Below are 22,992 nucleotides of genomic sequence, written 5' to 3'. Positions count from 1 at the left end.
TTGCGTGCCTCAAAATTCACATGCAGCGCTCGGCGGCGACTGGCTGCTGCAAATGCTGTTGCTGCTGCTTTCAGCTTTTTGTTTTACTTTTTAATTTCTTCCACTTGTTCTTCTAGATTTACATTTCATTGCTTTTCACTTTGTGTTCGTCGTTTTTATTTCTTGTTCTTGTTCTCTGTGCTTTTTCTCTTCTTTATATTTGAAATTTTGGAGATTGGATGTTGTGCTGCCGCTTCTCTTGCGCTGCTGCTGATAGCTAATGGTTGCTACGTCGGTCGGTCGGTCGGTGTTTTGATTTGAACTTTCCCAGTAATGCTTTCGATTCTCTCTTTGTGTTCGTTCTTTTCGCTTAGGCTTCTCGTATTATTTTTTTTTTTTTTTTGCTTTAAATTTGTTTTTTTTTTTTTGCTCGTTAGAATTATCTTCTTGTTGCACGCTGTGTAAGCGTATTTGCAAAGTTGGACTCTTTGTCAACTAGTGACTTCAAATTTGCCAATTAAAACCATATATTTTCAGCTTGTGCATTTTAAAAGGTTAGTTTTGTGTTGTCTATCAATACTTTCCCAATATTTTCACGGCACCGCAAGTTTACGCTTCGCGCTTCGGTTCTTACCGATGCTTATTTGGACTATATGTACAACGTTTTTAGTACATTTATGCTTGCTATCGGTTTGTGCTACAAGTTTACATGCTTGATCTAATGGTTTTACTTTCGTTTTCATTAATGGCGAACATTTTGTACGAGCTCTGTTTTTCCGGTATGCAAAACTCTTATGCCAATACACGCGGAATGCCTTGACTCCTTTTTCAGTTAGTAAGGTTATTTGATCACGTATTTCACACTCTGAATTATAGAAATATTTTTGAATAATTTACAACCGTTGCTCGAGATTTGGCTTAGCCAATAAAGTAAAATAATTTAAGCCTCATATTTTAAGATTTACATGATTTAAATGAATTTAACACTTAGAGCCGTCTTTTTATACGCTTGCGGTGAAAGCACTTCAGTGCAGCATCTGCTTGTAATTAGGTTATGTTTCCATTTGACACTTATTTGATTTATCTTAACTTTCATTTGTTCTTTATTTCTTTATTTAAATCACTCAAACCGCGCATATTACTGTGGTTACATTTTTCGATGTACACATGTACACATTCTTCAGCACACTCTTTTATAGCCACACACCTAGGTATAAAGGTTAATTGTAATTTTTTCCACTGACATTATGACTTTACGCCTTTTCGAGTGACATATGAACATACAATAGCCGTTTGCCTCGCAAAGCACCTAAAAGTATGCTACATATATGTATGTGTCAACGTATGTGAGGTAATTGTTTAATTGATAACTTTTTATTTACACCACTCATATACATACACTGATAGACAATGCTTACGCATAAGCTTGTACTTCTTCTATTAATTACCACTTTACCACTTTTGCACAGCTTCGTTTATTTTTTCACTCTATTGGCCAATGGAAACACATGACTGCGCTAACCTCAGCTGAATACCAAATTACTTCTCACACTTGTTAACCTGCAATTTTACACTAATACGCATAGCACATTATTTAAATTTTTAAGTAATTTCTTTTCGGTTAGTATTATTAATCCTTATTTTATATATTATAAGTGATAAAAAGAGGAAACAGCACTTCACTCGTTAATTTCATGTTTTTTAGTTGCGTTCGCTAGACCACACAAACTCTGACTACTGCATATGCACACATCTTAGCCAGCAAATTGTCGTCGTCATCGCGCTGTTCTCTTTTACTTGACTGCTTGGAGACTCTAAATCAGGCAAGAATTTCGGAAATAAACGAAGGAATGTAGGCACATATGTGTGTGTACAGTAATTTCCCCCATATGAAATGTCGTCCAATCATCAATCCAGCTCTATTTGTCCATTCATCCAAGTGATGGCTGACAGAAATTTGCTACGAGCCTAAAGCCATTCAAACAACATAGCCAGCGCTATCAGCAGCACACGCACACACACATATGCATATGCACTTGGCGCAAGCAACTCACATTCCGCACAACACATCCGGCGCAAAGCGAAGCACAACGCGAAATCATCTGTGTCCGCACGCACAATACGTTCGTGCTTGCCACAACTGAGACTGTGGCACACGTTCTTCGCGTAGCTCAGCATCTCCAAACTTGTTTGTGATTTGGGGAGAGGAAGAGCGTAATATGCGCGGAGATTTCGCTTCCAGTAGGACTTCCAAGCACTTTTACACTTTATCCTTGCGCACATGCAAGCAAATATAGGATAAAACAGTAAAATGAGGAAATACGTGATGACACTTCGTTGCGGTGAAATCTGTGTGAACCAGTAAGTATATATAGTAGGCTGCGAGCCAAGCAATATGAACAAATTTTTCCTTGTTGCGAAAACTTGGACCTGACTTTCATACAAATTAAATATTGTATACTGTAGCTAAAGGATGACGCCGAAGTTATTTTTAGTAATAAATTTATAACAAATAATCCAAAGGCGTTTACTATTCTTTTTTTGGTACAATACAAATAGTCCAGGAAACGGAACCGCTTATACGCCTGCCTCCACATTGATGAGGAGAAACGGAAATCTTTCATATTGGAACTGTAATACATGAAGCGTTTATGCATCAGCATTTGTTCCGCAGCGCTTGCAAAATTGGAACTTCCAGATAATTAGAAGCTCTCTAATTTAACTTTTAAATTAATTTAATAAAAACCCCAATAACAAGAGAGAACTAAATAATTCAATTGTTTATTTATATGAAACGCCACACAACTGTTGGCAATGACAGAAAAATGAGTGTTACCAGCTCTATAGTTTTTACCAGAGTTCATTTCAGTACTCAACGAAACTTTAAAACTGATGAAAACGACCGAACAATCAGCTTTTGAGTAAAAATAATTGCAAATAATAAGAAATTATCTTTTTTAATTTGCTTTACGCTTAACTCTTCTTAGTCCGATATATATTCTGTTGACAGTGAATATTTTCTACCATGTAACCAAAGAAATAAAAGTAAGTTAAGTGGAATTATGTTAGATATATAAAAAATAAGCATAAGTATTTATGGCAATCTCACTTTTTGTCAACGAATAATCGTCCAGTTTATCCAATATTCATTCGCATTCAGCAAAAGTTCATCGCGCAATTTAACGAAACTTCTAAACGTCGAACGTCGGCAATTCGTAACACTTTGCGAATAGAGTGAACGTGAACTCGGCAGCCATCAACCAACCATCTTTTGTAAAATAAGTCGAGAGAATTGTAGTTGGGTGCAAGAGGTTTTCTTATTCCGGTGAAGAAATTACAGAAGAATTAAATTAAGATGTCCATGATTTCTGCACGTTTGGCCTCGTCTGTGGCCCGCACATTGCCAAAGGCTGCTACACAGGTATGCACCGGTTACATTAAATAGAAAACTTATAAAAGAAAAAAACGCCTGTAAAATTTGTATGCACACATTCAAATTGAAATCTTGAACTTATTGGAATAATACTGCTAGTTTTCCAAATTATTCTTGTTAATTATGTTGTGTAAATTAACCATATCATTAAAAGAAGAATTTTGATAGAGTTCGGTGAAGAAAGTTACGCAACGTGCTGGTATATTCATTCACGCGTATTTTATAAAGTGTGCAGGTTGGAAAATAATGTTACATAATAGTGATTTGTTTTTGATGTGAAATAATCTAGTTGTAAAAGCTGTGTGATATGCCAATACTTTTTAAACAAAAACGTATAAGCATTGAATATTTTTCAATTACATAATGCATAGTCCAGCAGTTACCCCAAATCACCGAGTAGCACTCGTGTGAACAGTGAACGAGACAACCATTGCTACGAGTGATATCGATTTTTAGGTTATGTTAACATAATCAAAATGATGGTGAAAATTTAATTTAAAATTTTAAAATGTTATATTGAGCGTATTAAAGCATTAAAAGTTTTAACTTTTTTCGGAGGTTCTCTAAAAATTGTTTACTTGGCTACACCTATAACCGGTCAGTTAGCATGCATGTCTATAGCGCAATCCGTCACACTATAGCTTACATAAGAAACTGTAAAAAAATGAGAACTTGTTCTTAATTAATTGAATATCAAATCAAAAGCAAGTGCACTCTGGGTCAGACCTTTTTAAAGTTGGTTTGAAACAATTTTAAAATTCTTGCCAGAAAATTCACCCAAAGAGGCAATTTTATATTCACTGATGTGCCAGTTCTGTGACAACATCTGTTGTAAGCAATTGTCACAATAAACTATATCATAAAATGTCATACAATCATTAAACGTTTTGTTTATTTCATTTGTTTAGGTCGCCTGCAAGGCTGCTTACCCTGCTGCTTCATTGGCTGCACGTAAACTTCATGTCTCGGCCACACAACGTAGCGCCGAGATTTCTTCCATTCTGGAGGAGCGCATCTTGGGTGTTGCCCCCAAAGCCGATTTGGAAGAGACCGGTCGTGTGTTGAGCATTGGTGATGGTATTGCTCGCGTCTATGGTTTGAATAACATCCAAGCCGATGAGATGGTGGAATTCTCCTCTGGTCTGAAAGGTATGGCTTTGAATTTGGAACCTGACAACGTCGGTGTTGTCGTCTTCGGTAATGACAAATTGATCAAGCAAGGTGATATTGTCAAGCGTACCGGTGCTATTGTCGACGTACCAGTCGGTGATCAATTGTTGGGACGCGTCGTCGATGCTTTGGGTAACGCCATTGACGGTAAGGGAGCTATCAACACCAAGGACCGTTTCCGTGTCGGTATCAAGGCCCCCGGTATCATTCCCCGTGTATCTGTGCGCGAACCTATGCAGACTGGCATCAAAGCCGTCGATTCGTTGGTGCCAATTGGCCGTGGTCAACGTGAGTTGATCATTGGTGACAGACAGACTGGGTAAGCGAACAAGTCATATTCATATTAATTTATCTACAAAAGTACGAAGATAAAATACATTTGTTATATCATCTAATTCTTAAAACTCAATTCTATATATCTATATAATTACAATAGCAAAACCGCTTTGGCTATTGATACCATCATCAACCAGAAGCGTTTCAACGATGGACAGGATGAAAGCAAGAAATTGTACTGCATCTACGTTGCCATTGGTCAGAAACGTTCGACTGTCGCCCAGATTGTGAAACGTTTAACCGATGCTGGTGCCATGAACTACTCTATCATTGTATCGGCTACCGCCTCTGATGCTGCTCCTCTGCAGTACTTGGCTCCCTACTCTGGCTGCGCCATGGGTGAATACTTCCGTGACAAGGGAAAGCACGCTTTGATCATTTATGACGATTTGTCGAAACAAGCTGTTGCTTACCGTCAAATGTCCCTGTTGTTGCGTCGTCCACCAGGTCGTGAGGCCTACCCCGGTGATGTGTTCTACTTGCACTCCCGTTTGTTGGAGCGTGCCGCCAAAATGTCGCCCGCTATGGGTGGTGGCTCTTTGACCGCCTTGCCCGTCATTGAGACACAGGCTGGTGATGTGTCCGCCTACATTCCTACCAATGTCATCTCCATCACTGACGGTCAGATCTTCTTGGAAACTGAATTGTTCTACAAGGGTATCCGCCCAGCCATTAACGTCGGTCTGTCTGTATCCCGTGTCGGTTCAGCTGCCCAAACCAAGGCCATGAAGCAGGTCGCTGGTTCCATGAAATTGGAATTGGCTCAATACCGTGAAGTCGCTGCTTTCGCCCAATTCGGTTCCGATTTGGATGCTGCTACCCAACAATTGTTGAACCGTGGTGTGCGTTTGACTGAATTGTTAAAACAAGGTCAATACGTGCCAATGTCAATTGAAGATCAGGTAAGTGGCCAAGAGAAATCTCATATATGTATGCTCTTAATTTGCGGTTTTACTGAACAATATTTCATGGTTGTCGTTCCACATTCTTAGGTTGCTGTCATCTACTGCGGTGTACGCGGTCACTTGGACAAGATGGATCCCGCCAAGATCACCAAGTTCGAAAAAGAGTTCTTGCAACACATTAAGACCAACGAACAAGGACTGCTCGATCAAATCGCGAAGGATGGTCAAATCTCTGAGGCCTCCGATGCCAAACTGAAGGATATTGTCTCAAAATTCTTGTCGACTTTCCAGGGTTAAGTGAAGATTTGCTGTGCAAAGCCAAGCTGAATTAGTACAGTAGCAACAATAACAGTTACACTATTTCATAAATAGCAGCGAGAAAAATACCAACAACAAATGCAGGTCGCGTCAACATATAATAAAATTATACACTATAAACGTAAAGATAAAGAACCAGATAAAGCGAAGAGAAAAAAAACGAAATTAAATAATTATAAAAAATAGAAAAACTCCATTCATGTTTCCTTTTTATTACTTAAATCTGCATGTATACGCATCGTAAGCTTATCATAACCAAGGGACTCAATTCGAATAAATTCTATACGGTTGCTGAATGTCTGCAGTATTCGCTCTAACACGTAGCTGCCAACTTCGACGAGGTCACGTGCTGAATAAGTGCGCATATAGTACATTTAACGAGAGCGCTAAAAAATTAGTTTGTGTTCTATGTGTGCCACAAATTCGGCACTTGACTTCTTAAAAGCGTATTTTTCGAAATTATTGAAGTATTTATATCAATAAATTACACGGCATTAAACTAAAATTATTCTTAGGTGATACAGTCAAATAACTAGTTATTGTCATGCGAAAAAAGTAATAAAGTGAGGTTAAAACAAAAATAAAATATTTATTTACTTAAAAGGTGTTTTGTTTTGAAAGTTGGTGGGTCAAAGTAGTAAATTATCTATAATACCACTTGTATCATCACCTATTTGTTGGACGTCAGAAAATGCACACACCAATGATAATGCCGGCATTGTAACCTCTACTACAGGTACGTCGTAATTTAGATTACTTTTCTTATGCGACGAAAGTGCAGTTTGCTGGCATCTCCCAATTATGTACATAAATATATTCGTTATTTTTGATGTAAGATCTTAAAATAAATTATTTTGCGGTATGATATTAGACTGGGAGTTTTTAGAGGAAGTCCAAATACGTTTCGACTAGATAAACCAGAATTTTGGAAATATGCCTCAAGGAATCCAGCATAATGTAGCGTTCCCAGCTATGTTAAACCTACTGGCATTCCAATGATGTGACATTTCTCGTCAAATGTTAATACCTTCATACACATCAGTCGGTAAATTTTATGCTTACTTTTGCATACATAATTTGCGGAAGGTCAGTTTGCCAGTGTGAAAATATTACAGATCTCTGTAGATAACAGAATTTACCACAATTACAACTGTTATTGGCGCTGTTGTGTTGTGTTTGTTATTAGTGTTTACATTTTGACCATAAAAGCGCTACTTTCTTATTTTTGCTGCGCGCCTATTCGAGATCCGAGTTTGACGGTTTTATGAGCGTCATTATTTTTCGACACTTTTACGACATTTGCGACACTCACACACACTAGTGAGCACTCGATTGGAGGAGGGGGTCAAATTTACTTATACAGAAACATTTGATTTCCAACGGAAAGAGTCGATAATCGAAGCGAGGCAAACAGTGCAAGCAAACATTTCTTTCCCCTTATCAGCACCTACACTACTACTAAAGCAGACAGACGCATTTGTTGCAGCACTACACCAAGCGGCTGAAAAAATGGCCGCTGCAGTGGCAGGGGCTCAGTTTTGGGAAATGCCTACAACTTTCGAAATGTACACGACAATTGTTGTTGGGTGTGCGCGATGGTAGATAAACGGACGTGCTGGAATTGACATACCTACCTCATCTGCCTCTTCCTATTCATATACACACAAATATACATACATGGTGATAGCAAATTTTTGAAATTTTCTTACGTTTCGGTATGTGGTGCGTTTGCTTTGCTTCGCTGCTGTGCTACTATTACCGAAATATGCGCGGCATATCGACCTCTGTGCAGGTCGACTGGCGAAAAAACGCTAAGCCGCTTTTATAAAGCAGACAGAGCATGACAAAGGATTTTAATATTTACTTCAAAATATATTCAATAATATTCATGGAACATTCGTCCAACCGCAAAAAAGTCAAATTAAACGCATGGTGTTATTTTTGAGCAAAATAGATTATATTCACAATCAGAATGATTTCTGGCATAGCAGGAAAATAACGCTCGAGGCAGCATCAGACACCAATGATGTCATGTGCGTTCCCACTATGCTTGTGAACCTTAAATTACAAACAAATATAGCAGATAATTACATTCAGTTTGAGCCTACAAACATTGTTCAATTTAAAAGTGTTTTTTTTCGTTTTTGGGTTTTTGAACTACATTAATTCTAATTTTGCCAAAATTGGACATAATAGGAATGAAAAAACTGCGCTGATGAGTACGCCGACTTCATGACAACCTAAACAAGAACATTTGATAAAGTATTTTTGAAATCATAGCTTTCGGTTGGGAAAAGAAGGCGCTTACTCAGCAGCAAAATTTTTGATACAAAAAATTGATATAAAGTACATTTCGACACTAATATACGTTGGTTAGTCGGTGGTGCTTTCCTCACATTAAGGAAATATTACATTTTCACAAACTCTAATACGGACAGACACTACATTACATTAATTATGACAGGTATTCAGCAATTTATTTAAGACTAAATATCCGAATACTCGTACAAACAGGAGTTGAAGTTAGTATTGTCCTTGATTGCTGCTTTCGATGAAATAATTCCGCGATTGCAAACTTCCTTAATTGCTGTAATGCAGAGCATTACATGGAAGTTTTTATCTATGACATTTTACCGACGATCCGGGACAGTGTTACTTAATCTAATTTAAATTGTCGCATAAAACTTAAAAATAAAAATATATATATTATTAAGAAATATTTGATAATAAAAATATTGAATTGTTTATAAAATAGAGTAAAAAAATCTAACAATTAAACTAAACGACATAAACAAAAATTAAGCGCATTGCAACCCCTGTCGCTATAGCTGCCCGTAACTATTTCTCATTCGGTATGGTTAATTATTGAATCAATTAGTTTATCATATAATTCCGAACGCATCGCAATTTTATATAATTTGGATGATTGGTATTTCGTGTAGACAGCCTTCAGTTTGGCAGATGGCGCATTTCGCACCACAGTTGCAATTTTTGTGGCGATAGGTCTCAAGTGCTCTGCGGTGTACCGCGAGTAATATTGCATTGTAGGAGACCAGTGTTTGTTGTTGAAACCCGTTGGTGCTTTAGCGTTCTCTTTAAGCAAATGCAGGGCTAAGAAGAGCGATGCAGCGGCGATCTGAAAAATATTTATACATTTAAATAAATGTTAATAGCTTAACATTTATTCTAATATTACCTCGGACGGCTTGTATGATGCTAAATCGTATTCGATTGATGTCAATTCGAGAAAATATTTAGCCAACGCGTGGTGTATATCTTCTACTTTAGCCGCCTTGGAGAAGCGACGCAAAAAATGTATTGGCAAAGGGCGCGACAAATTGCATTCGAGTGTTTTAATGATTTTCAACTCCATTTGCACGATTTGTTTGGAATTGTATGTGTCGTCGGTTATGTAGACAAAATCGGCAATTGATGGGGGAACTAACTCTTCATACTTGGCCGCAATGAATAGAGCCGTCACACCTACCAATTGCAAATGTGTGCGTTTTGTATCTTTTACTTCTTGCAAGTAGCGATCGATAATTGCCACTGTCATTTGGAATGTTTCTGGTGTTAAATGAAACTGAAAGTGTACTTCGTTAATCCAGTCGATGAGTACAGCACGCATTTTAGGGTAAACTTCTACTTGGTCATCCAAATGGTTTTCTTGTATAACCTGTTCTTCCTCTAATTGAAAGAGGTAATTATATATATCATTCACGTATTCCGATACCAGTAGCAGTTGATCCGAATCGCCAGAATCAATATCTTCAATGTCAGCGAAATCTTCTACTTCAGGTGAGTATGTTTGTGCACTTGAGATTTGTGCTACAGCATTTTTGTTACTTTCGCTGTCTGAATCCGACGACTCAGAAACAGCTTTTGTTTCTGGTTTTACGCTCTGTGCTATTAGTTTTCCAGCAGTAACCTTATTCGCTTCTCTTGTCAAAGCTGCTTTTAGTTTTGACAGCGACTTGAGCGATAAGTTGCTATCTTCACGCCTTAATGTAAGTGCTTCACTAGATTTCTTTGGTTTTTCATCCTGTGCAGCCTTAGCTTTAATGACTATGTTTGCAAATAGAACAAATGGTAAACCAATATTTAAATGCACTTGAATATATACTTACGTTTTGCCTGTTGTAATTTTTGTTCCACTACTTTTGTAGTAAGCGTCTTGTGTTTGTTAAGGCCAGTCACAGCATTTCTCTGCAAAGCTGCAGGTTCAACGCGTGTAGAATTTGATCGCGTAAGAATCTTTTTCGGCTGTTCAGCAGCTGTGCTTGTTGACTTGACAGTGGCTCCTGGCGCCTTTTTCCAATGTGTATCCACACGTGGTTTGGTATTTTGAATTACATTTTTCAGTTTGGAGTCAATACTGAAGTACAATTGTATTAAATTTGTAATCCAAATACATATTTGTATAAAATAATTTACACTTACTCCTTCTGTGCAGCTTCTTTAGCATTGGCAAGTCTTAGAACTGCTCGATTCTGTAAGTCTCCTAAGGCTGCACGCTTAGTATTCTCCGTTGCATTTGCAACACCAAATTTCTTAACCTTGGCAAAGGTGTTTGTTTCATTCTTTAAAAAAATTAAAAGTTTACAATTAGACTTTTGTTAAAAAATATAATTTTTATTATATAATTAGAAATGTATCGGGATAAAAACAAAGCGCAACCATGTGATCGAATTCGTGCATTTTCTGTGAAAATTATAAGGGTTATTTGAATATTTGGAAATTTTTGACATGTGCAAACAAAACTGATTTTTTGCAAATATGCAAGAATTCAATTGTGCGCCAAATACCATACTCCATTTTGTTTCCTCCCCTTGCCCCTCAAATACTACAGTTAAACGGGAATTCAGTTAAGAACCAATAACAAAGAACATAGATCCGATTTGGATTATTTGAAATCATGTAGGTAGACATGTGTACACAACGACGCATTTATATGTAAGTATATATAGCTAAGCAGCTAGTTCCTTCGTTTCCTAGCCTGTCTATAAATTTATTTACACGTAATATTTAAATAAATAAATAAATATTTATAAACTACAACATTATCTTTCAATTATGCTGCAGTTAGGTTGACTTACCTCATCAATACGGATTTTCGTAGCGCCAACCATTTTAGTGGTAATTTCTTCTTTAAACAATCAGACAAAATATATAAGCTGGTTGGTAAAATTTTTTCTGACGACTTTTCTTATTATTTTTTATTCTAATTCAATTGCACTTTTTGATTGAAAGAAAAAAGTTGCTAAACTCCTTTCTAACTACAATTATGACAATCTACCTATTCTTTTCTGCGACAGTTCTTCTGAAATTTTAGAATAGTGGATAATGTTGATGTACACGAACCGTTGCGATTACTGTTTGAAGCGCACTTTTAAAAAGTCCCGCACTCTACCCGAACATGGCCAAAACCCGAAGAATGCTTCGTTAAGTTCTTCGTTGAGTGCCATTTTAACGAATTTTAGAAATTAATGATGCCACTTTGTATACTTAGCTAATTAAAAAACTTTGTAATAAAATATATGTAATGTAACACCATTTTACTTAACTGAGAGTACTAAATAATTATTCGAATTATTTTAACCCCACACAGCTAGTGGATTATTTATTTCATTTAAGAATCGAAAGATTTGTTGAAGCTAGGCCCAACTCACGTGGAACCGTAGACCAGAACTTATAGCTTACAAAAAATTTGATTTCAGAGGAAGGTAAAGACACTTTGCTTTCATAATTTACTTTCGCCCATGTTGTTTTCATTTGCATTATTTCTAAATATTAATATTCTAGTAAACACTTGTTATTTTATATAGAAATTGTTAAAGAAACTTTATATGCTAATTTTGATAAAAATTTGTTTGAAATGCCAATTAGATCCAAACGATCACCTTACATTAGCGCAAGTTTTGTATAATTAGTGATATACGCCTTCATTTTTGGGTATTAGTTTGATTCTTTCTAAGAAAATAAAATAAATTTCGGGTTCACTGTAGATTTAAATATAATAATAAGCTGGCAGCTTCATTTAACGAATGATCATACTGTTTACAGCGACATCAAACGAAAAATTTTGTTTAATTGACAATCATAAGACATATGTTGACAAAAACTGAAAACTGTTTTTTTTTTTTTGTATATTCTTTGTTTTCTTTGGAATTTCCGGAGTCTTGATAAAAATCGAACTTAATCAAGTGAAATTTTCGAAATAATTGTAACGTAAATAAAAAAAATGCCTAAACTAAAAAAATTTCTGCCAGGCATTTTCAGTAATGGCAAAGATTCTCAAAAAATTACCAATAAAAGTGAGACTGAAGACGTTAACCTTGGAAGTAAAAGTGTTCCAGGAAGGCTAGAAACCGATGCTCTGCCTGTTGATGAACCTGAAGAATTACCAATTAGCAATAACAACACACCCACACCTTCAACAGAACTAACAGAATCAGTGGTTCGGGAACTCTCCGCACCAAACTACAATTCGGTTGAAGCAGCTAATAATACAAGTGCATTCGAAAGTGAAACTGGATTGAACTCCCAGACGGGAGCAGTTGCCTTGCAGTCAAACAGCAATGCTTTGACGCCAACATCACCCGGTGCACTGGCTCCAGCTACTATGAACACAATGAATGTACATAATGCTCAACAACAAATGGTAATGCAATTCTCCAACATAAAACAGCTGCATTTTGGTTCAGTCTATAATTTTAATAGTAACATAAGTGGTATAGCTACCAACAACACACGTAAAAGTGGTAAAACTGACGAACCCAATTCGCCTAGTGGTTCTAGTGGTGTAGACAACACAAAAAGACAACTACCACGTAAAACTACTTCAATTGTGGCTATGATGCAGTCACGTGAGGAGCCAAATCACCGTATATTGGAAACTATATCTACACACCTGGGCGAAGGTTGGAAACATGTGATGCGAGAGCTGGGCCTCTCGGAAGGGCAAATCGAGCAAGCTGTAATCGATCATCAAATGCATGGTGGAATCAAAGAGGTATATATTTATGTTCAAGAATTCAAAAGCTAGGAATTTTCTAATATGCGCCCCATTAGAAAAAATCTAATGTGTTCCTATTATTGAGAATTTAAATACTTGTAGTCAAGCATGTCAATAAACAATGATAACTTTTCAGGTTATTTATCAGCTGTTGCGGCAATGGATCCAAGATGCTGATGATAATATAGCAACGCTTGGGCATATTACTTCGTTGCTGTGGGAGTTAAACCATCGCGATTGTGTGCAGCGCATGAAATTGGTTTATAAATCCGAAGTGGACAGAAGAAAAACTTCTTCATAATGTTGAACATTTCTACGTTGTTAAGGTTATATGTACAATGTGCCTTATAGGATTGACGGGCGAAGCCCAGGTTCTCATTGAGTAGTGTATATATCTATATATACATTATTATTTTCAAGATTTTTATTTGACTCTTTCAGTGTGAGGAGTAAAAAACTTTGTACTGTGCAATACTGTATTCTTGGTACAACCTTTGAATACTTAAGATTTGTATAAAGTAAAACTGTTTATATTAATATTTTTTAATAATAATTGTATTTTATATGGTTCTCCAATATTCTGAAAATAGTGCACAAAAGTTTGAAGTTTAAAAAAAGAGTTCTGTGACCATGAGCATGCCTAAAAAATCAATTGCCATGGCTGCATGTACACAAATATGTTACATGCAAATGTGTGTACTGTAATTCTTCAAATCCTACTGTGTGTTTGCTGTTGAAATAGCATATGTTCATACACTTGTGTACATATATAAGCAGATGTTTGGCGAATTCAAATTAAAGTGGAGATGTTCCAATATTGATAAGTTAAAACGCATAATTTGGTTTTAGATTTTAATATGTGTCTAAGCACAATTGTAATGCATGTATGTATAAAAAATTTTATAAATGTTTAAATTTATAAAATTTAGAGATTTTATAAAAAAAATTGAAGTATGTTAAATGCATACACTAGAAAATCCTATGAAAAAAATGATATCGAATATACAAGAGTTTATGTAAAACTGCATTTGTAAAATTTTAATTATATTTTGATTAATGTAATGTTAATAAAAAATTCACACAAATACGATTTATAATGATAAAAAATTCACACAAATACGATTTATAATGACAATAAAAGCTTTAATGTAAAAAAAATTAATAACTATTGGCAATTTTGTATATACGCAATTAAAAATATTTTATTTACAATAAAACATAAAAATATATTTGCTTTAAAAATAAAAAAAAATATGCGCTTATTTTTGTTATTGGTAACAGCGAATAACCAAGGTATGCAATAAAAATAGTTCAATAAAACTCAACACCGACTATGTTATATGTAAGTTCTTGTTGGTTTGAGTTCACAAAACTTTATGCTCTGCTTTTCGATAAAAATAATAGTCATAGCTACAATTTCGAAAACGTGTTCCAAAAAATAACTTAATAATAATAGTCGGATATGCGGAATGGATATGGTTTTATAAACAACCAAGGTCAATGCGGCGGTATTCCGACACATTTGGAGACTATTTTCTGCCGCTCAAAAAACAACTGTCTTTCGATGATTCAATAAATTAATATGAGCTACGGCTGCAGCGAAGCTATAATACCCTTCATAAATATAAAAGTTTCCATTCAAGAACTTGATTTCGATTGCAGCTTTCTACTAAAGCAGCCGGATTCAAAAAAGGGATTCGCTTACTGTAGTATCGCCGATAAATAAGCAGCTTCTTGGGAAGAAAGACATGTGCAAAATTTCAGAGCGATATCTCAAAAACTGAGCGAATAGATACATGATACATTTTCACAACAACGCATTACCACAACAGTCGGGTCTACGTAATTGGAACGGACCTGGATTTTTTATCCGGTCAAGAACTGTCAACTCAGGAGAACTCTGCCGCTACAAAGACAACAAGATGGATTTGATTAAATCGACGCAGCTCGTCACGCAGATCATTTATGTATGTACATATATACCTATGTATGTATTTACATCATAGAGTCTCTCACTTTTCCTTTGTACAAATCTTCTAACAAACTTAATATGCATTATTCAGAGTATAAAGATAAAATATGGATTATAAGCGATGATATATTAAAATGCCGACATATAAATAATAGTTTTTTTTTAATTACTAATACACAAGGTCACTTGAAAATCACTTTTGTAGAGGCTTACGTTATCATCTTTCGAAGTGACAATCGGCAAAGCAATTAGTAAAATATAGTATGTAGATGTATGTATGTATATTAGAGCGGGTTGATTTACAGGGATCATTCTGAACAACTTTATCTAAAAAAATATGGGTACAAAACTGGTTTCGAGCCAGCGGGATTCTAGATGAAATCTAATTTTTTGGGGGTTATAGAAATTTCTTCGTTCATTTTTGAAGTATCTGAATGAAATTTAATACATATGTATGTATGTAGGTGATTTTTGACTTGATCTTTGGTCAGATCGGAGTACTATATCACATATCTCCCATCCAACCGATAATTCAGTTTGCTTTTATTTCGATGTCATCGGGTGTTTCGTCTGCTTTTTCCAATCTTAGATTAAGAAAATCATGCGTCAAAGCGTCGTCCTTCCCTGAAACCTCGTTTAGTATAAAGTTACTCGGCAGGCTGCTTAAGGGCAGAATAGAAAGTTTTCAAGTTCTGAAAACGGAATTAATGAACAAGTAAACGAGGTAACTTCAGCACCGATTCTATACCTCATCATCCATGGGTTGTTCGGTTTATCCAACACCGGAGTGTTCAGAGTTCTCTCGCGTGAAACTACTTTCTGTTTTGGCGGCTCTCTGATTCTGACCAACAACCACAAAAACGAGTAAATCATGATTTTAACTTCACAAAAAATTTAATTTTTTCCATTAAACAAAAAATTTCTTTTTTTTCAACCGCATGAGCCCCATTCATCGTTAAAGTACATTTAAAACACACAAAACAGTTTCTGCTCTTATAAATATCACGCCATCATAAAAAACTTATATGCAATATATGTACATATGTATGTATATAAAGCAAACACATGCGATGCTTGATAATCATTCCCGAACTTCATTATCAGCATCAGTTTGAATCAAATCTCTGAAGTTTCGTACGCTTAACATTTTATTTAAAATCACAATTACATCATGTTATTATCACATTCTCTTTTGTGCCACAATCTTTATACAATCCTTTGGATTTTCTCCTTAAACATATCGACAAGCATTTGTGCGCCATAACCATTCGATTGATTATAGTTTGGTATTTGGCTCATGCGAGCGACCCAAGCTTTCAATTTCGGGTACTTAGCCGCATCGATGGGCGCCAACCCAGCGAAACTGGTAACGGTCGAGATGTTGCTAAAGTCGGCTAGTGTGATGGTCTGTCCACACAGGTAGGGTTGGTCAGCGAGGAAGACCTCCAGAAAGTCGTATGCTTCATAAATTGCATCAATTTTAGCGCGTGGTACCTCGATAGCGTTGCCATAGAAGAGCGGCAAAGCTATGTTGCGTAAGCAGCCTTGGAACAAGACACCCGTTTCAAAATGTAATCGCTGATCAACAATGGCGCGCTTGATGAAGTCCTTGGGATAAAGTGTATCGTCTTTAGCGTAGCGACGTACCAGATATGCCATAATTGCATGCGAGTCCCAGAGGTATTGACCATCATCCTCCAGCAAAGGCACAGTATGCTGTGGATTCTTCCGCATAAATTCTGCCGTTTTGTGCTCGCCCTCAAGTAGTTTGACTAATTTGTATTCGTATTGTAGACCCAGCGCTGCCAGTGTCATTTTCACAGCGCGCACTGGAGGGCTTGGCTCCACGCCATACAACACTAGTTTTCCCATTTTTTTCTGTTTACAGGTTTTCGGAAATATTTGATGTGGATTTATCTATCGGCGTGAATGGAGGATTTCATCCGTTGCGACTGTTTCTGCTGGCGACCGTGTTGAGCGCTTGTGCTTAACTGAGGCGCTGGAAGCGCGATTGCTTCGGTTTTATTCGATTGGACTTTGTTTATTTTGAAGCTTACAATGTAGAGTATATTTCAAACACAAGTACATGTTTAACGCTTACGTAGTCATACGCTAGTAAAAATGTGCGACATACACGCTTATACGTACATATGTACTATATATGTATGTATATTTTATAGTGAGCGGATAAATTTACAAAGAACACCTGGTTATCACGAGCTCTCCGCCTAAAATTCAGTACCAGCAGCTATCATACTCGTTTTATTTCACAGAATTATAAGTAGTTCAGTTTGACATAATAATTATATATTTATATTGGCATATAAATTATACAGTGGACCGATAACAGCGGTTCCGATACATGAACAGCTACTTGGGGAGAGAAGAACATGTGTAAAATTTCAGATTGATATCTCAAAAACTGAGCGAGTAGTTCGTGTATATACACACAGACAGACGGATTTGGCCAAATTTACTCGTCTAGTCATGCTCATCATTTATGTATATATTGGAAGTCTAAAAAGTCTTTTCGTATTTCTAATCAAACTTCAACTTTTTATATTTATAATGTAATTTGGTTCATATGTATCATTTTGGTCATTTTTCCGCTAAAGACATTATTCCATGAGTGTAAAACTTTTCTGGTTTCTCGGCGGAAAACTGCGACAAGTAATTTTCACAGACTTCTTTTGAAACCAACTTTACTCCATTAAGGGAGTTCTTCATTGATCGAAACAAACGGTAATCCGATGGTGCAAGGTCAGGGCTATATGGTGAATGCATCAAAACTTCCCAGCCGAGCTTCCCAGTTTTTGTCAAGTCATCAAAGATGTGTGAGGTCTAGCGTTGCCCTGATGGAAGACGGAGCCCTTTCCGTTGATCAGTTCTAGCCGTTTTTTTCGATTGCTTGCTTCAGTAAAGTGTAGAATCAATCGTTCGACCAGGCTGGAGCAGTTTTTAGTGGATGATTGCTTTCCAATAGCACCAAACATTCAGCATAACCTTTCGGGGCGTCAATACTGGCTTTGCGATCTTTTTTTGAGCTTCACCACGCTTGGACCATGAGCTTTTTCCACACATTATTATCGTATTTGATTCACTTTTCGTCTCCTGTTACCATTCGCTTCAGAAATGGTTCGATTTCATTTCGTTTCAGCAAAGAATCGCAAATGTTAATTTTTTAAATGGTTCAAAACCCTTTGATGATGAATGTTATGTTCTTTAGCAATGTCATGGCTTCTTACGTGACGGTCCTGGTCAATATTTTCCATAATTTCATCGACTTTTTCAACAATAGGTCGACCAGAGTGGGGTGCATCTTCTCCGAAGTTTCTTTTGGGTTTTACGAACTTCGTGGGAAACTTAATACACCCTGTTAGCGTGTAAAATTCTAATAATAGCAAATAAATTGTTTAACAACAAAAAACGGTAAAATGTGTTCCTTTCCATGTAAAAAAAAAAGAAACGCTGAGCGGGTTTTGAAATTGTCTCACATTCAGCCTTAATATAACGGTATTTTAGTGAATCAAATATCTAGATTAGTAGTTTCGTAGGTGAAATCTCCCATAAGCGATAACTGTCAAAATTTTTTATTTTTTAAATGAAGAAATAAAAAAATCGAAAACGATCGATCTTATTTTTCAACAAACTTATTTAGTTTTGCTATTGGCCTTGATTGGCTTTTATCTCTTCATTATCGCTAAAATTCTCTGAGAACAGGAAAATATCGCTAAGGCACAGGTCCAGAATATGTTATGATGTGATAGCGATTTCATTGATTAGTAGCATGATGTTACCTTAATAAAACATCTCTCTCCTCTGTGGTTCTAACACTTTTCGTTTTCGATGCGAAACTGAACCTCTCATTCATTTTAATTAATGTGCTTTACTAAAACTTATTGAATATATATCTAAATACTATTATGAAACACAAAACTCTCTCTCTCCATCTCTCTGAATTGGCTAAAACTTTTTGTTACGCTTCGTTATTAATTACAATATACATACATACAATTAATAAATATGGACTTAATATTCAAAGTTATTTATTTATTACTTCAAATTGTGAAATAAATAATTCAGGTAATTAATTGGTATTCGTTAGACAGCCACTCTACCTACATACATAGTACCTATCTATCAGAGAACTGCAACATGTAATATATTTTTGTTTATACTCCAGTCTTGAGTTGTAAGTTCTCTGGCTGGTCGGTATTCGACGCAACCAACAATGTTCTTAAGGATAAGCCGAGTTGATTTGATTGTTTTATCGACACGAGAGTTTGATTTGACTTAATCATACCCGCTGGAGCTCTCTGCTTCCTACCTTATAATCATAATAATCAGTGAAGGGCTTTTCGAGTTGATTGTTATGTCAACTGTATCAAGTGTTTATATGCTATAAATAGAAGATAAGAGGCACCCATAATACAAGTGCCAAAAAAATTGGGTTTACGAGCTCTTGCCAACAAATAGGCGCATCAATAACAATTTAAAAAAACAAAGCATTAACTTCAGCTGCACCGAAGCTATAACGCCGTTTACAGCTGCTTTTTTGTAGTATAAAAGGGTATCAAAAGATATTTTTCTTTATTTTAAACGGTCCGGTCTGTGCAACTTGGTCAGAAAATGGTGAAACGCACGCTCTTACAGTAATAAGTCAGCGAACTCAGCTTCGACATGTTATTACGAATATTCTAAATCGTGTTTGTAATTGCAATTTGAAAATGATACCTTTTATCTTTGACAACCACTACTAACTAGTAAAAGCCGAGTAGGAACGGGTACTTGTACGTCAAAGACGCATAAGTATGCGAAAGGAGTGGCGTATGTAACGTTTAAGTATACCACAACGAATGCGTTGCGCAAGTAAACAAAAATCGTCTGTTCCTCATAACCACCAACGTCAAATGGTAATTGAATACGTTACTGTATGTAAAAGTTGAGAGTTGGTCTGCTGAAGGCTTTTCGGGTAGAGTACGCATTGTCAATCGGTCGCCATCCAATAAATGCCCACAATTAACTCAGCTGTCATATGCAATGGAATCAACGTACTCATTCTGATGTTGCCTTTAGGCTTTCAAGCAATTTTTCACTACTTCTAAAACGTAACCATGGTTTTATTCACACAATTTTGGCTTAAACACTTGTTTTAGCTTTGAAAAATTCTGAGAAGTGTTAGATATAATCAATATTTGATTGAAATTCCCAGAACAGCTCATTGCAATGATTACCTTACTTGCTAGCAATGAGTACTTCTCGATTGCAAAACGAGTGTTGAGCCGTTTGCCATGACAAATTAGTAGTAGAGTTAGACTGTGTTCTGACAGGACAGTTTCTGTTGCGGCAACTTGAATCAGCTGTGTCCAAATTCAAAATAATACTTGAATATATTACAATACATATCTAACAGTAATTGGTATAAAATAAAGTATAAAGATAATACAAATGCTTTTGAGTGCTACAAAACGTCAAATTCATTATTTACGTTTGTCGAAAACATTACTAAGGATAAACTTATTATTAAAGGTTCTTCAATAATACATAGTAAGTTCCAAAGTAAACAGGACTTTTTGAATCTAATTTGAATGTCGACTGGTGCGTTAGAATCTGCTATCTTTATCGATTGTCCAGTGAGAATTTCATGACATTTCATCGGTTGGAAGTGAAGTTATTGCGTTTTAAGTGTCAGTTTGTTTGTGTTATCGGTGCGAAAATGAGCTTCGAACAAAGAGCCAACATTAAATTTTGTTTTAAAATTGGTAAAACTTTTACCGAAATGTTTCAATTGATGAAACATGTTGTTTATGGCGATGATTGCCTATCCCGTAGCAGACTGCACGAGTGGTTTCAACGTTTTCAAAGTGGTCGTGAGGACATAAATGACGATCAACATGTGGGCCAATAAAAATTCGTGATCACCGGAAATTCCATCGAAACTGTGCGTGAATTCATCAAAAATCAGACGAAATCATCATTGAAATTCATGGAAATGGAATTGAATATCTCCAAAACATCGATTTATCGCATTTTGACCGAAGATTTGGGCTTACGAAAGGTGTGTGCACGATTTGTCCCGCACTGACGACCAAAAATTGCTAAGAATCCAACATTCGAAGGACGGTTATTTAACCAAATTTCACATTTTAACCATTAACCACTCCCCGTCTACACCAGATATGGCACCGTGCGACTTCTTCCCTATCGGAAAAATGCATTTGTCCATGAAAGGATAGCGTTATGCAGACGTAGAGGCCATTCAAAAGGCTTGCACCGGAATACTGGCGGCCATACCGGCCAACGAGCTAAAACACTCGTTCGACATGCTTTTGGACTGTGCAAAAAGCTGTATTGAAGCAGAAGGAGGCTACTTATTTTGAATAAAATAAGTTGATTTTGCAGAAAAAACCATTGTTTCGTTTTTTTTTAAGTCCTATTTACTTTGGAACACTCTTTGTACATTCCGAATGTAAGTATTACATATAAAATTTTATAACCATGTGGTAACGTTTTAAACTATACTAATAGCGGTTGACAAATCGGAGTCTATATTTTCCTATCGGCTGTCCGAACAGCAATCAGCTATCTGATTTCTTACGAATGATAGACAACATATTGCCTGCCTACTATAAATTATATTAAATAAGATTTAGAGCAGTTTTCTCCATGTCTGATTATGAGGAATCTGTCAGTTAAGTACTGGATAAAAAATGGTTGGTTTCAGAAAGAAGCAGTTTTGCTTAAGTTAATCAGAACTTAATTGACAGATGGCTGGTGATCAGGCAAAGTCTAACAAAGTAATACATACATATAAAAACTGACGTTAAAAAAGATGTCATTTTTTAATAGGGACACTCCTAATTATATTACCCCCACTGTATCTTAGAATTTAGATCTCACGGTGGAGAAGAGAATACGCTCCCACAAAACCGGCGAAATATACATACACAACATACGATAACGACTGTTTATTGATTAATTAATTATAATGATAGTGTTTTTGTTTGTATATAAGTATGTATATTATCTTTGTGCCTATTTAATAACAATTATCTGGTCACTTTTGTAAGTGCTTTGCTTTGATATTTTCCAGTTTTCTATTAAATATTTATTTGAAATATACAATACATATTTGGCTAACAGCATATGTATATCTAAGATTAAGGTATGTTGGTTGTATTCTACGACTTAATCAATTATATTAACTGCTTTCAAATAGTAAGGTAGGTTACGTTAATTTGGTAGGCCATAAGCAACTTAAAAGATTGGCTTATGTCTAACTCTGGACAGTAAACAAGTATTCCCGCGCCAAATTTATCGTCCATTTTCGAACCATCAATATAGAGTCTATACTAACATACCTTTACGCCAGCCATATTTGTATACCCTGAACAGGGTATATTAAGTTTGTCACGATGTTTGTAACACCCAGAAAGAAGCGTCGGAGACCCTATAAAGTATATATATATAAATGATCAGTATGTTGAGCTGAGTCGATTTAACCATGTCCGTCCGTCCGTCTGTATATATAGGAACTAGTCCCTCAGTTTTTAAGATATCGTTTTGAAATTTTGCAAACGTCATCATAATCTTCAAGAAGCTGCTCATTTGTCGGAACGGCCGATATCGGACCACTATAACATATAGCTGCCATATAAACTGAACGATCGGAATCAAGTTCTTGTATGGAAAACTTTCACATTTGACAATGTATCTTCACCAAATTTGGTGTAGACTATTTTCTAAGGCAACTATGTAATCTCCGAAAAAATTGTTCAGATCGGATTACTATAGCATATAGCATCCATACAAAGTTACTAAAAGAAATCCACCTGTGAAGGGTTTATTAGCTTCGGTGCAGCCG

General features: G+C 36.1%; 4 protein-coding genes across 4 annotated transcripts; 2 read left to right on the top strand and 2 right to left on the bottom strand.

Moving 5' to 3' along the window:
* The first annotated feature begins 3,190 nt into the window (after positions 1 to 3,190).
* Positions 3,191 to 6,737, top strand: LOC120772750 (ATP synthase subunit alpha, mitochondrial). The gene is made up of 4 exons (XM_040101512.1): positions 3,191 to 3,400; positions 4,321 to 4,901; positions 5,019 to 5,820; positions 5,911 to 6,737. Exons 1-4 carry the CDS (start codon positions 3,335 to 3,337, stop codon positions 6,118 to 6,120), a joined length of 1,659 nt encoding a protein of 552 aa, XP_039957446.1. The 5' UTR covers positions 3,191 to 3,334; the 3' UTR covers positions 6,121 to 6,737.
* A 1,339-nt stretch (positions 6,738 to 8,076) lies between these two features.
* On the bottom strand, positions 8,077 to 11,520 carry LOC120772751 (G2/mitotic-specific cyclin-B). Its single transcript, XM_040101514.1, has 5 exons — positions 11,238 to 11,520; positions 10,582 to 10,721; positions 10,269 to 10,516; positions 9,338 to 10,206; positions 8,077 to 9,277 (listed from the first exon to the last, which is right to left on the bottom strand). Exons 1-5 carry the CDS (start codon positions 11,268 to 11,270, stop codon positions 8,987 to 8,989), a joined length of 1,581 nt encoding a protein of 526 aa, XP_039957448.1. The 5' UTR covers positions 11,271 to 11,520; the 3' UTR covers positions 8,077 to 8,986.
* A 763-nt stretch (positions 11,521 to 12,283) lies between these two features.
* LOC120772752 (protein immune deficiency) lies at positions 12,284 to 14,166 on the top strand. The gene is made up of 2 exons (XM_040101515.1): positions 12,284 to 13,153; positions 13,293 to 14,166. The coding sequence occupies exons 1-2, from the start codon at positions 12,383 to 12,385 to the stop codon at positions 13,455 to 13,457; spliced, it is 936 nt and encodes a 311-aa protein (XP_039957449.1). The 5' UTR covers positions 12,284 to 12,382; the 3' UTR covers positions 13,458 to 14,166.
* A 2,035-nt stretch (positions 14,167 to 16,201) lies between these two features.
* On the bottom strand, positions 16,202 to 17,133 carry LOC120771993 (glutathione S-transferase 1-like). The gene has a single exon (XM_040100350.1). The coding sequence runs from the start codon at positions 16,998 to 17,000 to the stop codon at positions 16,335 to 16,337; it is 666 nt and encodes a 221-aa protein (XP_039956284.1). The 5' UTR covers positions 17,001 to 17,133; the 3' UTR covers positions 16,202 to 16,334.
* Positions 17,134 to 22,992: the final 5,859 nt, after the last annotated feature.

The sequence above is a fragment of the Bactrocera tryoni genome, chromosome 3 (assembly GCF_016617805.1).
Source record: "Bactrocera tryoni isolate S06 chromosome 3, CSIRO_BtryS06_freeze2, whole genome shotgun sequence".
In the NCBI taxonomy this organism is placed as follows: domain Eukaryota; kingdom Metazoa; phylum Arthropoda; class Insecta; order Diptera; family Tephritidae; genus Bactrocera; species Bactrocera tryoni.
Note: the sequence above shows the minus strand (reverse complement) of the source record. Positions and strands in the feature narration are given on the sequence as shown.